We start from the raw sequence: 15,400 nt of genomic DNA on the forward strand, positions 1-15,400 counted from the left end.
GATGACGTAATCGCCTCCATTCCTCAAGTCACCCAACGAGAGGATCACAAGTTGGACTTTACTCCGTACACACCATTCAGTATAGAGTACATCAAGAATTGATCCACCTGTATCTAAGAAAAAGGTTGAATGATGTATTGGACGCGCGTCTGTCTATTACTTCAATCCTCCGAGGATCAAAGTCTTCTTTTGTACATCAAAACAAAAACCACTCATCAAATCACAATCACAACATTTGATACCAGCCTCGATACTGCCAGCCAACCGTCCCTGTTCTCCCTAATGCAATGCCTCAATGCTTTTTTTGTGTTCTGAGGAGGGCAATAAAAGACATCGTCGAAGCCAATAACCCATAATGATACACAAGCAAAAAAAAAATAAAAGTTGCCAATCGACCCACTCACTATCCTCAGTGGACTCATCCCATGGAGATTAAACCACATGTTCGTTTGTTCGAAGTCATTCCTTCAGACAGCTGGACTGAGATTCTTCGCTGTCTTCCATCACATACCACCGCCCATGCCCAAATCACCTTCAGCATCGATAATAGCCAGACGTTGTTTGGCCGTTTTGGCCTTCTTGCTGATTCCTTTTCCACCTCGAGATCCTAAACCCTTCTTGGGTCCTGGCGTCTCAGCACTGCTGACTGGCGTAGCTGCCCCCGAGGGCTTGGCTGAAGCATCATCAAAATGTCCTTCACCTGTGAAATAGTCAGTGGATGATTCATGGGGACCAGAACCATATGCAAACTCACCTTCGTGATACATATCATCGAGACTCATCTCGGCCTTACGTCTGCGGGCGGCAGCAGCGGCCTGAGCCTTCTTGCTCTTCTTCTTAGTGTCCTCTTCTGGTTTCTCGGCATTTTCTTTCTCCTTTTGTTCGATAAGGGCAGCCTGGTCGTCGTCGGCGAGCCACATGGCAATATCCTTGGTTCTGTTCTCACGGCGATCGCGGGTATTGAAGTCAACGCCTGCACCATCACCACCAGTGATGACGACACGTTGGACTTCTTCCTTCTGCATGGCGCGTTTACGAATACGCTCTTCGATCGTGCCGCGCGTGATGAGACGATATACCGTGACCTGCTTGGTTTGACCCAGTCGGTGGGCTCGATCCATGGCTTGTGAGTCAATGGTGGGATTCCAGTCAGAGTCGTAGAAGATAACGGTATCAGCAGAGGTCAAGTTGATACCTAAGCCACCAGCACGAGTAGACAGCAGGAAGATGAAGATTTCCGGTCTGGTCTGGAAATCATGTACCGTGTCGCGACGATCCTCCAATTTCGTGCTACCATCCAGTCGACAATATTTGTAGTTCCGGTAGGTAAGGTATTCTTCCATTAGATCAATCATGCGCGTCATCTGGAAGTAAAGCAGCACACGATGACCACCATTCTTGAGCTCGCGAAGCAGTGCATCCAGCTTGGCGAGTTTGCCAGAGTCCGTGACGAACCGACGCATGGATGGAATCGAAATGTGAGTGTATCGGCCCTTCTGTGATTGTGGTTTCGGCATCATGCCCGATAGTGGGAAATTCTCGGGAGCCACATCTTGCTGAAGCAACCTGGCTTCCACGTTCTCTTCCAATGGGTACAAAGTGCTTCTCACACCCATGTTGAACATGGTCAACTGTCGTTCAGAGATGGAAGATTGATCGAAAGCGCTGACCTCAATCGGTGGAGCCAATGCTGCAGGAATTGCAGCCGGCTCCAAAACAGAGTAGCCATCATCTTCCAATGACCGTCTCGAGATGTTGCACAGCTGCGCAAGATTGGAATTGGGATCGAGCTCTGCAAGTGGCTGCCGAGGGCTGTTCTCCATGATATTCAACATCGCGTGCGGAGGTGGCTGTGTTTCTTGATCATCAAAGATGGGTAGCGCACGCTTGGATTTCTTCTCAAGTCTGAGAGCACGCTCAAGAACACCGTGATCTGCCGCATGGACTGCCTCACTGGGAGACGTATCCACGAAACGTAGAAACGAGAAAGCCCCATCATTTTCTGCAGACTTCTTCATGTACTCTGGAGTCCATATCCTCATGAGACCACCGACACCATTAGTCTTGAACCCAGCCCGACAGAACCCGGCCCGAGCGTTGTCAGGTCCTGCAATGTCTAGTCTGCCGACATCATTGCATAGAACCCGTGGCAGGTCGTACTGGATCGGATTTCGCACGGAATAGGCGAGCTGGACAAAGAAGCCTTCTCGAAGGAAGGATGCAGTCTCGGCAAAGGTGGACATGGAGTATGGAGATGTCGTGTCCGCTCGTTCGAACAGATCGGGATGATTACAGACTTTCCGGAACTGCATCACCAAGTTCATCAAAGTCGCAGTATCTTGATCATCTCCAAGTGTTGCTTTCTCAATAAGATCCATGATGCTGATCTTGCTTCGAAGATTGGCGTAGTATGCTCGTTGTCTGTATGTGAGCTCACAGAAGACGTCCTTCTCGACCTTGTCACCAAGTTCTTTCTGGACGTGAGCCTTGACACGACGCAACATGAATGGCTTGAGAATCATGTGGAGTCGCTTCAGCTGATCTTGATTGAGTTTGGTGTTACTCTGCGCATGGCTTTCTATGTCTTTAGAAAACCAATCGCTGAATTCGTCATGAGAATCGAAAAGTGTTGGCATGATGAAATGGAGCAACGCCCATAGTTCCTGCATATTGTTTTGGATAGGAGTACCGGTTAGAAGCAGACGGTTTCGACACTGGAATCCAAGCAAAGTCTTCCAACGCGAACTGCTAGAGGATTTGATGGCCTGGGCCTCGTCGAGGATCATGTACTGCCATCGGATCTTCTGGAAGTACTGAGCATCTTGAACGACGAGCTGGTAGGAGGTTACCAGAACATGAAATTCGGAGTCTTTCGTGTAGGTGACGTGCTTCCGGTCCCAGAACTTTCGCAGAACCTTTCGATCCTTTGCATTGCCCCAGTACGGTAGAACCTTGATGGCTGGCACGAATCTTGTGATTTCCTGCTGCCAATTGTGCAGAGTCGAAGCAGGGGCAATCACGAGGAAAGGGCCCCAAACATTGTGTTGCTCTGCCAGGTAGCCCATGACCGAGATAGACTGTACTGTCTTGCCGAGACCCATTTCGTCTGCAAGAATGCCGTTGATACCCTGCTCGTAAAGGTTGACCAACCAGTTCAGACCCTTCAACTGGTATTCTTTGAGCTGAGCCTGCAGCATCTTCGGCTGAGAGACCTGGACGTCTCCTGCCATGGTAGGGTTCGTGAAGTTCATGTCGCTAGAATCGAAAGCAGCCATGGGATCATCTCCATTGAAGTTCCGGGCTTTATCTTGAGCATCTTGTAGAGCGCTGGCAGCATTTGCCATTGCGGCTCTCTTGAGATTCGACTCGTCCTCAGCATCGAAATCAAGGTCCTCAAAATTGGTCATCTTGTGGTTGCCATGTTCGTGCGACAGGGCCATATCATCCATGGTGCGATTCTCCTTCGCATCAGAGGTACCCGCTTTCTCTCCCGAGCCGGAGATACTAGGATCATTGGTAGACGATTCAATCTCGTCCGTCTTGATCTTGCGCGAAATGAAATGCGAATAGATCTCGGTCTGCGAGATAAGGAAGTTGAGCTTCCGTTTCTGTCGATTCGCTTCGCGGTCTGCTTCGGCCTTCTTTGCATCTTCGATCTCTTTTCTCTCGGCCATCCGTCGAAGGTCACGCTCTTCTCGTTCGTTACGCTTCCAGAAGGACATCATCTCACGCATAACGCGTTTGGCTCGAGCTTGAGTGTCCTTCATGCTCTTGTTGGTACGCTCTTGCCATTTACGTGCCTGCTTGCTCGCCAGAATCGCGGTCTTGCGCATATTTTCTTGTTTGGTACCAAGCGACACCTGCTTGAGACGGTATACCTTGGGAATGTCTTTTCTGGCAAGGTCACGCCATATCTGCTCGTAGATTTGATTGTAACCCTTGGAGTCGTAGTTGATACCTTGCTGTGCGGCGGCGGCAGCAGCGGCAGCCTCTTCTTCTTCTTCCTTCTCCTTCTCCTTCTGCTTCTCTTTCTCCTTCTCCTTTTCTTTCTCCTTCTTTTTCTTTTCTTTGTCCTTGTCTTTGGACTTCTTGCCTTTTGTGGGAGCAACAGGAGTGTCGTCCTTAGGAGCAACGGCCACATCTTTATCGGTATCTTGCTGCATGGCAAGATATGCCGCCTCTGCGGCATCCTTCTCGGCTTGCTTCTTCTCCTTGGATTTCTTAAGTCGCGCAGACGGGGCCCCTGGCTCCTTCTTGGCTCTCTTTTTGGGAGGAGCTTCGCTAGGCTCCGGAGAACCGATCTGGAACGAGGACGTAACACCACCTTCATAATTGGGAGCAGGTGCTGAGACCTCGAGGTCTTCCGGTGGAGGTCCACCTTCGAGGAGTTCAGCAGTCTGTCGGATCCGAGCCTGCGATCTCTCAACTTGTTTAAGGTATTTCTGTGCTTCTTCTTGGTCTTCTGCATTTCGAGCGCGTTCTTCAAGTTCCTCAAGTTTCTCTCTCTCGTTTCGGATCTGTTGCTCGCGACGTCGCTTTCTTTGCATATCCTTCTTGCGTTCCTTTTCGGTGGCGATGTCTTTGTCTGCGATCTCTTTGGCAGCGATAGGTTCGACCTGTGCACGGAAACGTTGAGCGGCATCGATGGCATGGGACTCAAAAGTTTTGATGAATGAATCGACGAGGTAATCTCGCCGACGCTGTCAAGTCCAGGTTAGCGAATGGATCGCACTTTTTCACATTAACGTTTGACTTACCTTTCGCTTTCGTAACTCTGCCTCGCTGATTTCTGCCGCACGTTTCTTGCCTCGCTGTTTGTAGCGCTCTTTGAGCTCGTAGAATTCTACTTCATCTGCATCACTCATCGGTCCTTCATCAATCATGTTCATGGCTTTCAAGATCTTGTCGGCTTCGATCTCGGTCAAGGCCTTTCGTGGCTTGGAAGGCGCGACACGTTTTTTGGACACCGCTAATGGTTCTGGCTTTCTCTTTTCTCTAACGTCACCATTTGTCAGTGTCTTTGGGGTTTCCACCTCTTGCTGTTTGATGGCCAACGGCTTCTCAGGAGTGTGTTTTGTCGGTGTTGCAGGCCTCGGCGGTGGCGTTGATGGCCGTGGAGGTATCGTCTCAACAGGCTTCGGAGGTGGCTCATTGTTCGATGGTCCCAATATGCTAGCAAAAGACATCGGGTTGCTGGCTCGATCAGGCTTCTGCGGTCATTAGGTTAGTAAATTTTCGTGTTGCTTGAGCCAAATCAAACTTACGTCTTTCGACTGAGGACGCGACTCAGCGGAATAGTTCTCGGCGAATCTACCATTGCTCAGGCTCTGAGGTTCTCGCAAAGGTGATTGCTGCAAAGCCGAACCCGGAGGGTGACCGTGTGGAGGTGCATCAAATGGCGAGGCCATGCCAGGAGGCGGAGGTATAAGGCGGCCCGAGTATGTCCTCTGTAGGGGATACGGGGGACTTGAGGTCAAACCTTGCGGATATTGAGGAGGACCGTTGCCGACTGGGACGGGCGGAGGTGGAAGTCCATTCGGCGCAGGCAAGGGTGATGCTAATGCTGGTGGGCGACCATGATGCTGACTTTGCGCAAGAGATGCAGGTTGAAATGGTGGAGGAGTTTGCAAAAGGTGTTGTGGTGGAGGTATTTGAAAAGGTTCATGGCCAAAGAAAGGGCGATTTGGGTGAGTTGGTGAGTATGGTGGATACTGGTTCGACTGCGTTGGCGAACGAGCCGTGAATGGCGTCGATCCAGACATTGTCGCGATGAATCTGAGGTGAAATTCTCACGACTCTGTCTTCGGCCGCAGCCTGGTGTGATTTTTCAGTACGTATTTGAGTACCTCAGGCGTACAGTCTTTATCTATTGGCCTTTTCCGAAGTCTCCATTGCCCGGTCGAAACGTGTCAAGTAGTTTTCCAATACAGCGCACCCGACGGCGACGGTCGTGGTGGGTTGTGTCTGTTTGTGATTTTGAGGCTTTCAATTTCGTGTCTTCGCGCTCCCGCAAAAGCCGGGCGGGTTAACGGGTGAAGTCGTGTCACAGAATCTCAATCGTTCAAGGGGTTTGCGACATTATTTGACGAGGGCAACGATGTCGTGTTGTCGCGCAACAGTGGTAGAGGGGATGATGGTGTCGGGATGGGTCGATGATGAGAAAAGTCAGAGGTGGATGAAAGGGAGTGGTGGTGATGTAGGTAAAAATGGAATCATCGTTGGTCACCGAAGGGTGCAATCACAAAGCCCAAGCTTGTCTGCCGCAGACTGCTGCAATCATCTTCACAAAAGCGAGGCAGTGGAAGTGTCACGTGATTCGTTCCATTTCTATACAACTTTTCTACAGACGCGTATCTGGTGTTGGTGGAAGAGGCGGCGAGAGGGTGCCCGTTGACAAGATTTTCTTCAATTCCTTCAATGCGTAGTCCTTCACTCTTGCTTGTTTCATGGTGAGCCCGGTGTGAACAAAATCCCATGACCGGATTGAAGCGAAGCGTGACAGACAGGAAAAAGCCTCCACCATGGCCTCTTTCTGACTGTCATTGCCCTGCACCGCGCCCGCAAGTAAGTCAAATCGGCAGCACCTTTGTCTTTAGCCCCGCCAAGCATGCGCCATACCAAATTGGTCTAACCACCACTTCGAGAACTTGAGTTGTTACTTGTAGTCCGTACTGCGAGACTCTCAGCTACGCGTAAAGAGAGTCCCTGCAATAACTTCCGAGTGTCCCTTAAAGCTGTCGTATCAGCCCGAACAGTTACATTCCCCATTGCATTGTCATCTTTTGATACCCGTACAATAGCCACACCTGCAAAATACATAATTCCATACGGAGAATCTCTGTGACATCTCAACTTGGGCCTACAGTCCCCATGGCGCCCAAGAACAAAGACTCTGGCAAGGGTGGAAGTAAAGGCAAGGGAAAAGAAGATGCATCAGGTGGTGCAGGCGGCAAACTGAAATCTGCGCAGTCAATCAACGTGAGGCATATTCTAGTGGGTCTCCCTTGTTCGAAACAAGATGATGAAATTTATTCCCATCTACTACTTCTACTCGTATAAGATCTCTCTAATGTGCATGTATCTTCTAGTGTGAGAAACACTCCAAGAAAGAAGAAGCACTGGCGAAACTTCGAGCGGGTGCAAAATTCGATGACGTGGCGAGGGAATTTTCAGAAGACAAAGCTCGACAAGGTAGGGAGGCTATCTCATCGCCTCACCGGCCCCCGGTAAAGCCGCCCCCAAAGGCTGACTTGCATCTCTTATCCGAGACCAGGTGGTGCTTTAGGCTGGAAACCTCGCGGCAGGTGAGTTGGTTTCCATTGCTGATCCTTGACATCGTGATGTTGACTGGATCAGTTTACATGGTGATTTCGAAAAGGTCGCTTACGAGCTTGAGCCCAGCACCACAGCCAATCCAAAGTGTAAGTTCCTTATCATTGTCCCGTACAAAAGAATGTCCGTTGTGGGATATCTACCAGTGTACAAAGAAAAAGCCTGGTTTTTGCCAAAAAGGAGCGGCCCAACACATTTACTCTCTGGGAAGATAACAAGAAATCCGTCGTCCTGTTCGCCGTCCAAACACTTAAAACGACCGTTACCTGGCGTCACTAATTTATCGCTCGGACAGTTGCCGAGGTGAAAACTAGCCATGGCTATCATATCATAATGGTAGAGGGCAGAAAGTAGACCAAAACATGAGTAAGCCGGACATCAGTGAATGAGTGGACTGGCCATGCTCACATCGGCCAACACATCCAAGGCGATATGATCGAGATGATGCTTTCTCTTTCGGGGAGATGTGTTGACAGGCAACACCATGACATCAATCAGAGGGATCTTCTTTGCTGTGTTGTCCGGCGGAAGGAGCACAGGCCTGATGAGCTCGGGGTTAGACTCTGCATAACCGGGTGGACTAGGTCGATCTTGTGGAGGTGTGATCCGAGCAGCAACATGATGCTGAAAAACAGTCTGTGTTGGATCCGAGACTGTCTTTTGATGCAGTCTTTCAGCAAGATCAAGGTTCAAGAAGCCGCTTGATCTTGGTTCATCGTTTGGCGGTGACAGACGTCCATTGATATTAAAGGGTGCAGATCGTGGTATTTCCACGAGATTGAGAATTCCACTGGAACGAGGTTCTTCTGCTTCAGTAGAGCCCGATGTAGCACCACTAGGTGACAAGGCGCGTGAAGAAGGGGTGTGGACGGATCGTTCATCGATGCCAGATGAGACTCGTCTGGTTGCAATAGTATCAGGCGAAGCATGTTCACTTGCTGCTGGGGATTGTTCTTCTGGACCACTGATGCGAGCCACTCGTCTTCTCTTTGATCGGAGACCTTCTAATTCCTCCACGCGTTTCGCAATCGACAAGGTAGCATCGTCGATGGCGACAACACGACCTTGAAGTCGGACTTGTTCGTCGTAAGTACCTTCCACTCGGTCCTCGAGGTCAGCTGTCTTTCTGCGCATCTCCTTCTCGCTTTGATAGAAGGGCGCCAGTGCCTCACGCAAGATACGAATTTCCCTTTCCCACATCTGGCGTTCCCTCGTCAACGCATTCTCCCGGTTTGTTCGTTCATTCTGGATGGTTTCCTCCAAGCGTCTGACTTTTTCTCCAAATTTTTCAAGGATAGCATAAGTTTCCGTGGCGTGTCTTTCGTGGACATGATAGCAGGCTTGATGACCGCATTCACATATATTTCCAGGGGCGTTTCGATTGTGATGAAAGGATTGACAAGAGCATGGTTGGTTCTGAGCCGATGGGTGGAGCAAGATGTATCGGCACCCGCCAGTTGGTAGCGGGCGGACGGACTCAGACGTCAACCGGAGAGGGCGATGCTCGTGGGCGAGAGGTGGAGGAAGCGGCGACGCGTTTGAGCCAAACATCGAGGCCGTGATAGAAAGTGTGTTGTTGGTGTTGTACTCCGTAGTATTTCGACAAAGGAACTTTCCTCACACCGAAATGTATATTCTTCTGTCAGCGATCATGTATGTATCCGCAGGGAGCGGCCAAGTAGGGAATGTACTCCCCTCCCTCTGTGGGAGGGTGATGGCAACCGTTTCAGTATTTCCTTTGTCCACGAAAAATAGTATGCTCGAGGCTGTATTTCAGCTGTACGCACGGGCACATGTCAGAAATTCGTTATCGCGAGCAAGACAAGATGCGGTGAGAGCACCAAAGAAGGCGAGGACATACGCAATTTGGTTGGGACAAAGTACTACCACGGTGCAAAGCTCTTTCTCAAAGAACTCCAGCTGAACGTGTACCACAAGTAGGTGCTCATTGTAGGCAATTGACGGACAGCAAGGGAGATGGAAGGGAAGGCGAAAGCCTCGAGGAAGATTGCAGAATCCCTCTGCAGATGACACGGCGATTAGGGAGTGCGTGTATTTTATCAGTGATGGCGTGTTGGTTGGTGATGGACAGGTAAATCAAGTCGTTATCTTGGGGAAGATACGGATATGTGGTCGGCTCAATAAAGAGGGACGGCGAGCAGCAGCGCCGGCAGGTCAGAGAGTCACAGGAGACATGTGCCTGCGAGATCAACGGCAAATGGACCTCGATACGGAGCGCGAGGCCGAATCAAAAGGAATAGGACAATCGGGGGAAGGGGGATTGCATGTAGAAGTGACATGGATCGGGATCAATTTAGGCAGCGTTAGTTTCCAACGATGCCCGAACCCATTCTGAAAGCTGGTGGGCACAGGCTGGGAGGATTGATAAGAAGAACTGGGGCGTCTGCTAGGCGGTTGGATGAGCACAGGAGGCTGTCTGTCTGCGGAACGGAAGAACGTGGGATCCCGCCGAAATGGTTGGAGTCCTGGAGCTACGAGGAGGCGTACGTACGGGGAGTATGGGTATCAATCACCACTGTCCACCCCACTGATCGGTGATGCCATGGGTTCTTTGTGTGTCTACTATACTCCGTACGAGTACAGTAGTGGTAGCTCTATGCAAGGTGAGCACCAAGCGCCAGGAATTCTTTCTCTCTGGGAGTACTCCTCCATCTCTCGCTTTCATGTACAGTAGTCGGCCGAAGGCAAGATACGAGTACAAGAATCCACACAAAAACATCCGAACCGGGGTAGGAGGGCCCGTCAGGGGGGTGGAAGAATAACAGCACGTCCCAGCAATCACCCTACATCCCAAGTGGGCAATTCGCAGCAGTACCATCCCTCAGGGAAACAATCCTAAGAGAAGCGACTAATGAAAACCAACGCAGGAAGCACGGAACAACGCCTTCTGCCGCCCAGCCTCAAATTGTGCCAGCACCATCATCTTCATCATCCTCACATTCCGTCGTCAATCACTTCATACGCGTGCCATTCTCAGTGCCGGATGGAGTCGTTAATTGGCCGTTGCGGCTACGTTATCAAGGTAACACACAAAAACGATAACATCATCCCCCCGGAAGGTGTACGAATACAGTACGGTAGGGAGAAATAACAGGGAATCCATCGAGTTCGGAGGGATCACCGCGCACGAGTGTATCACCAACCCGGTATCTATCACTTCCCGGAATCCTTCCCTGATCAACCTTGCAACCTTCTGTCGTACACATCTTTGCTTTTTTCTTTTCGACCGTGCCTAGGGGAGCTGACCCCTGTCTGCGCGCGTACATTAGGAGACACCGGCCTAGAACTTGCAGCACCAGCCATGGGGGGATTTTGGTTGTGTGCGCGACGAGTCCCCACGGCATCCACCATCGCCACCACCCACCACCACGGTGCGCCTACTGCCGTGTCTATAGGCTACCACGGCATATTCCACCATGGCCCCCCCGACAATGACCTCAATTGCTGGATCGGTCATAGGCCAGTCACCCATGTGTCAAATGTTGGGCTATGGGACGGCACGAACGGTCGGGTGACTTTTTTTTCCCCTCCCACTGATCTGGGCAGACCAGGACCCAGGGAGAATAACGATGCCCTTTGCCTTGCATCTCGTTGTGCTTTGTGACATTACGGAATAGAGTGGGATCTCTGTCATCCCAAAGACCCTGACCGTGACACCACCCCTTCAAACTACCGTATTTGTCATGTCGCAGTCAACAGGCACTCTCACTCGCCAGCGTGGTTTCAACAACTCGTGATGGAAACGAACTCCCTCTTTCCCTTCCTCCCACACACTATCTCCAATTCCAAGTATGCTTCATGTTGCCAATGAGACTACCCAAGGTAGGTGGTTACTCATACATGTAGGTCCGGAGTTCACGTGCACCTATGCCCATATTCTTTACTCTCCCTGCACCTGCGCCTTGCCTAGAGACAAGTATTTGTTGAGGCCGACTCAGTCTGTTTTCGGCGCCCGGAACATTGCTAGCATAATCATAAGCCTACCCCCAACTTGATGAAATTTAAGCCTAATGGTTTACTCGAAGGATGTTTAGCAAGAAAATCAATCCTTATGAAACCGACAAAGTGATCAAGTACAAATAATCACATCCTACAGTCGTGCCCTCTTGCTGCCGCTTGCGTTTCCAAGGGATACTATCGTACCTCTTATTTATATGAAGTAGAGGTTACATACAGTACCTAGGTAGTGAGACTGACGACCCTTCAGCCTCGTCCCGTTGGAAACCTTGTTTCTCTCAGCCTTGCAAATACCCCGCTTACCAGTTAACTCTCTTGCGTGCGTGTCGCAGCCGGTAAATCCGAGACAGATGGACAGAGAGAGAGAGTCGGTCGACACCTCATTCCCGTCTTTTATTGCCTCGCAGGCACACCATCATTCTAGTTTTTAATTCCTTTCATCGTCCATACCTACCATACGGTGGTTTTGGGTTTTTTTTTGCTCCCCGACACTACTGTATTTCTTCTACAAGTTGATGAGCTCATTTGAGTCAAAGTTTTGACCGTCTCCTCCACCCCCAAGAAACATGTCAAACCAAGAATACAAGCCTCCGGACGGTCCGCCGCCCATCTCGTCACCTCCGCCGGTCCACCGCGATGCCGGTCCGTACAATGAAGAGCGAGGGATGATCCCGGCCCAGAACTACGGCCCACCTCAGGGTTACGACTACGGCGGTTACAATGACACGAGAGGGTACTACGGGCCTCCCCAGCAGGGCTGGAACCAGCAAGGAGGTTGGCAACAACCGGGTCCCCAGCAAGCGCCGTACGGGGGTTACTACGGACCGCCGCAGCAAGGCATGTACTACGGGCAAGGGCCGCCGGTGACATATGTCGACCAACGATCGAGTCCGGGTGCCGACGGATGTTACGCCGCTCTTCTCGCGGCGTTGACATGCTGTTGTTGTCTGGAGTTGTTGTTCTGAACCTATCCTAGGTACCTTTCGCGAGGACCGGTGTACTGCGGTGACGTGACGATGCACCATGGCATGAAGTTTATGAGGTGCATGGTGTTTTTTTGGTCGGCGTGGGTCTTCATTGAGGGTGCTTTTCTCGGAAAGAGAGCAAAGGGGGGAAGGGCGGATCTAGCGACGGCGTTTTGGTTCTTCGGTTCTTAATCTGTGCATACGAAACATGGCTGGAACATTCGGAAGTGGTGTTTGTCAGCGGGAGAACAAGAAAATTAACAAGACCATTCCTTGACTACCCGGAGGGAATGAGGAAGAGCTGGTGAGGAGAGAGTATCGTTAACAAGTCCACCCTAGGTATCAGGCATCTCGCCCTTGTCCTATGTTACATTTTCCCTTCACTTGACTTGATCTCACGTTCCTTCACTTCCTGTGGATTAGCCTGCTCTGATTACCCAACAAGAAGGAAACCCGTCTTGATCATGGCATAAAGTGGACGGAAGTGGACGGCATGTCTGCATGACTTGAAGGGAACAAAGCCAAGCGATATTTCAGTCATCGTAGTATTGATCAGAGGGCAGTGCAATCAATAGAGTATCATTGACAAAGTTATCTTTTCGTACCCAGCTAGGCAGCTTCTCTTCGCGTAAGAGCTCCTCAGTCCAGCTGTACCTGCGAACCACCTTCAAGACAATCGTTGTTTGAAATTCGCCGAATAATGTCAATAGCGTACAGCTCTCTTGAGGCAGATCCATCATCATGAGGTCTGCATGGGAATTGGAAGATATTCATATCGTTGTTACCGTGACATTCATTTCTTCGCCATCATGACTGCATCCGGATAGATCTTTTGTACTTCAGCAGTCATCTTCGGAACAGGTTTGGCATCTCTTCCTGCAAACAATCCAATGGCTGTAGCGAGAGCTGCTCGAGACTCTTTACCCACAGGCGTCCAGTGACCACTTCTTGGTAGGATGGTCACTTCGCTGTCCTTGGCAAGATAATCTCCTAAGCCATCCAAACAAATGGTTCTGCTGCACGCCTGGTCTTTCTCGCCCCAGATCACATACGCCGGTGCATTCAACTTTCCCTTGATATGGTCAACAAATAAGGTGTGGTTTGAGATTGAAGAACGGCGTCTGCTGCCAGGAGAGCTCGACTCCGACGCCGAGGTCTCCAGAGCATACAAGTCTGCAATAGTTTCGAGAGATTTGGTCCACGGCCTTGTTGCAACTCCATCACGGTAAACACCGGTCATATTCCAGAATGCCTCTGCTGAGGACTTGGCTCTCAGCAGCACAGTCGGACCATAGCTACCTCCATCGTGGGTCGCAGTTTTGCATTCTTCAGGACCAGGGCCAAGGGTAGAGGCGAGAGCTTCTTGAGGTCGGTACTCATCTGAGCGCTTATCGTATCCTATCTTGTTGGCTCCTCTCAGAAATGAATAGTTTCCACCGGTGCCCAAGCTTCGGACGAAGACTGGAGACAGATTGAAGGCGAATATGTAGGCCATCAACAATGTTTGCCACAGCAGTGGCTTCAGCGTATTGATGGACTTGGACAGGCAGCCGAAGTGTTGCTTGGGTGACTGTTTGAACTGCTTGAAGATCTTGGAGGCCGAGTTGATTATGCGGTCCTTGTTTGCAAGAGCAAGTTCGACCTAAATCCAAGGCCATCAGTAACAACAAACAGATATCAGATATAGGGTTATTCACATGTGGAGCGTTGGTCAGTATGAAACGATCAGCCAGGCAGGGAGCATCTGTAGCGAGGCGAAAGCCAAGTACACAACCCCAGTCATGCCCTACTATGAACGTGTTCGTCACCTCTGTTTCCTCGGCTGGAATATATCGGTCTCGCATGGCAACAATGAATTCAGTCAGAGCTTCTAGTACTTCAGTGTCATAGACCTTGAAGCTGTCACTCCCTCCGAAGCCAGGCAAGTCAACACAGACCAAGGTAGCCTCATTTTTTGGTATAGCCGGCTCTTGCAATAGATGCCTCCACATCATTGAACTGTCAGGAAACCCATGTACGAAGACGATCAGGTTGCCCGTCGTCGCTCCGGCTCGATTGGAGAGGTAGTGTAGTTTGAGGCCATTGCGCAGGGAATAGAAGTAGTGCTTGAAACCTGGCAAAGGTTCCTTTGTCAAGTTCCAGAACCGATCTCGTTCTGCAGGATACTCATTAAAATATGGTCATAATGCAGGCTCTTCAAACGTACCAATAGCGTATTGTAGATTGTCTTGCTCGGTGTTCTTTTTGAAGAATGCCCCGCTCCTAATGGACAAACTCGTGTAGAGAAAATAGCTGAAGACGCCGAAGAGGTAGAATGAAGCCCGTTTCAAAAGCTGCTGGAAAGTATTGGAGGCCATGGCAGCGGTTATGACGGCGCAAGTCAGGTCATCTAGTACAGGTCTTTGTGTCCCTATATGCCCTTTGCCAGTTGAAGTTGTTCACGCAGAGAAGGTAAAAAGGGCTGTCCGAGGAAATAAACCAACCCCTCTGAGACGGAGTCGACGATTGCACAATCACATGTAGTCACACAATGCAGAGAAAGAGGTGAAGGTGGGAAGGTGCAATTCGCGGTCACGAGCAGGAACAAACAGCAGGCATTCACCACATCAACGTTAATTCAATAAACAGAGCAAGTGTAGCGTGTCCGTATGAGGAATTCGTCATACTAGGCACCTGGGTGCACGAGACAGCACGGAAAGGATCTTCTTTAGAGATCGACTCATGTGTCGCCCTCAAGCGTGTTGCAACTGGCGCAGGGACCTGAAAAAGGGTTTACAAGTTTTGAAGTAGGCGGACAGAAAGTCGTCTCAATGGAGAAGCGATCTTAGCTTGGGCTCCTCCACAACCCTTCGAACCCTTGCCTGTGCTTATCCCGTCCTATCCTCTTGCTCCATCTCCAACACGGACTCCCCTTCTCAACACGTTGGCACGGCTATCATTGCTTTTCATAGGAGTGGCTCAACGGTGAGCAACTATTGATACGTCCGGTCGCTGAACGGAAGGATCTCGCCTGGCTACGATATACACTCAACTTTATGCAGCAACGTCATCGGCTGTCAACGAAACAATCTTTGAGGTCTTGTGACATTCTTGATCAGATCCCCCCTTGGGTCTGCCAGAAACTA

The 15,400-nt window shown here is 50.4% G+C and overlaps 5 protein-coding genes across 8 annotated transcripts; 2 read left to right on the forward strand and 3 right to left on the reverse strand.

Moving 5' to 3' along the window:
* Positions 1-108: 108 nt before the first annotated feature.
* PV06_05754 (uncharacterized protein) lies at positions 109-6,930 on the reverse strand. Its single transcript, XM_016406794.1, has 4 exons — positions 5,265-6,930; positions 4,758-5,210; positions 755-4,700; positions 109-700 (listed from the first exon to the last, which is right to left on the reverse strand). Exons 1-4 carry the CDS (start codon positions 5,760-5,762, stop codon positions 504-506), a joined length of 5,094 nt encoding a protein of 1,697 aa, XP_016262398.1. The 5' UTR covers positions 5,763-6,930; the 3' UTR covers positions 109-503.
* Positions 6,682-8,961, forward strand: PV06_05755 (peptidyl-prolyl cis-trans isomerase pin4). 4 transcript variants are annotated; one of them, XM_016406798.1, is made up of 6 exons: positions 6,682-6,993; positions 7,089-7,191; positions 7,274-7,304; positions 7,357-7,421; positions 7,628-7,698; positions 7,760-8,961. In XM_016406798.1, the coding sequence occupies exons 1-5, from the start codon at positions 6,871-6,873 to the stop codon at positions 7,684-7,686; spliced, it is 381 nt and encodes a 126-aa protein (XP_016262402.1). In that variant the 5' UTR covers positions 6,682-6,870; the 3' UTR covers positions 7,687-7,698; positions 7,760-8,961. The 4 variants fall into 4 exon arrangements, with proteins under 4 accessions (XP_016262402.1, XP_016262400.1, XP_016262401.1 ...); XM_016406796.1 differs by having other exon boundaries at positions 7,357-7,698; XM_016406797.1 differs by having other exon boundaries at positions 7,628-8,961.
* On the reverse strand, positions 7,131-9,639 carry PV06_05756 (uncharacterized protein). The gene is made up of 2 exons (XM_016406799.1): positions 9,194-9,639; positions 7,131-9,109 (listed from the first exon to the last, which is right to left on the reverse strand). The coding sequence occupies exon 2, from the start codon at positions 8,881-8,883 to the stop codon at positions 7,711-7,713; it is 1,173 nt and encodes a 390-aa protein (XP_016262403.1). The 5' UTR covers positions 8,884-9,109; positions 9,194-9,639; the 3' UTR covers positions 7,131-7,710.
* A 1,915-nt stretch (positions 9,640-11,554) lies between these two features.
* PV06_05757 (uncharacterized protein) lies at positions 11,555-12,879 on the forward strand. Its single transcript, XM_016406800.1, has one exon. It carries the CDS (start codon positions 11,877-11,879, stop codon positions 12,273-12,275), a length of 399 nt encoding a protein of 132 aa, XP_016262404.1. The 5' UTR covers positions 11,555-11,876; the 3' UTR covers positions 12,276-12,879.
* PV06_05758 (uncharacterized protein) lies at positions 12,670-14,988 on the reverse strand. Its single transcript, XM_016406801.1, has 3 exons — positions 14,482-14,988; positions 13,973-14,430; positions 12,670-13,917 (listed from the first exon to the last, which is right to left on the reverse strand). The coding sequence occupies exons 1-3, from the start codon at positions 14,630-14,632 to the stop codon at positions 13,069-13,071; spliced, it is 1,458 nt and encodes a 485-aa protein (XP_016262405.1). The 5' UTR covers positions 14,633-14,988; the 3' UTR covers positions 12,670-13,068.
* Positions 14,989-15,400: the final 412 nt, after the last annotated feature.

This window comes from Exophiala oligosperma (genome assembly GCF_000835515.1).
Source record: "Exophiala oligosperma strain CBS 72588 unplaced genomic scaffold supercont1.5, whole genome shotgun sequence".
In the NCBI taxonomy this organism is placed as follows: Eukaryota; Fungi; Ascomycota; class Eurotiomycetes; order Chaetothyriales; family Herpotrichiellaceae; genus Exophiala; species Exophiala oligosperma.

Excerpts from the sequence above, each read along its gene's own strand:
- PV06_05756 (XM_016406799.1), bottom strand. The coding sequence starts at position 8,883 with ATGTTTGGCTCAAACGCGTCGCCGCTTCCTCCACCTCTCGCCCACGAG.
- PV06_05758 (XM_016406801.1), bottom strand. The coding sequence starts at position 14,632 with ATGGCCTCCAATACTTTCCAGCAGCTTTTGAAACGGGCTTCATTCTAC. Across the intron at positions 14,431-14,481 it reads CAATCTACAATACGCTATTG|AACGAGATCGGTTCTGGAAC; the intron begins GTACGTTTGAAG and ends AGTATCCTGCAG. Across the intron at positions 13,918-13,972 it reads TACTGACCAACGCTCCACAT|GTCGAACTTGCTCTTGCAAA; the intron begins GTGAATAACCCT and ends CCTTGGATTTAG.
- PV06_05754 (XM_016406794.1), bottom strand. The coding sequence starts at position 5,762 with ATGTCTGGATCGACGCCATTCACGGCTCGTTCGCCAACGCAGTCGAAC. Across the intron at positions 5,211-5,264 it reads CGCGTCCTCAGTCGAAAGAC|AAGCCTGATCGAGCCAGCAA; the intron begins GTAAGTTTGATT and ends TAATGACCGCAG. Across the intron at positions 701-754 it reads CGATGATATGTATCACGAAG|GTGAAGGACATTTTGATGAT; the intron begins GTGAGTTTGCAT and ends ACTATTTCACAG.
- PV06_05757 (XM_016406800.1), top strand. The coding sequence starts at position 11,877 with ATGTCAAACCAAGAATACAAGCCTCCGGACGGTCCGCCGCCCATCTCG.
- PV06_05755 (XM_016406795.1), top strand. The coding sequence starts at position 6,871 with ATGGCGCCCAAGAACAAAGACTCTGGCAAGGGTGGAAGTAAAGGCAAG. Across the intron at positions 6,994-7,088 it reads TCAACGTGAGGCATATTCTA|TGTGAGAAACACTCCAAGAA; the intron begins GTGGGTCTCCCT and ends TGTATCTTCTAG. Across the intron at positions 7,192-7,273 it reads AGAAGACAAAGCTCGACAAG|GTGGTGCTTTAGGCTGGAAA; the intron begins GTAGGGAGGCTA and ends ATCCGAGACCAG.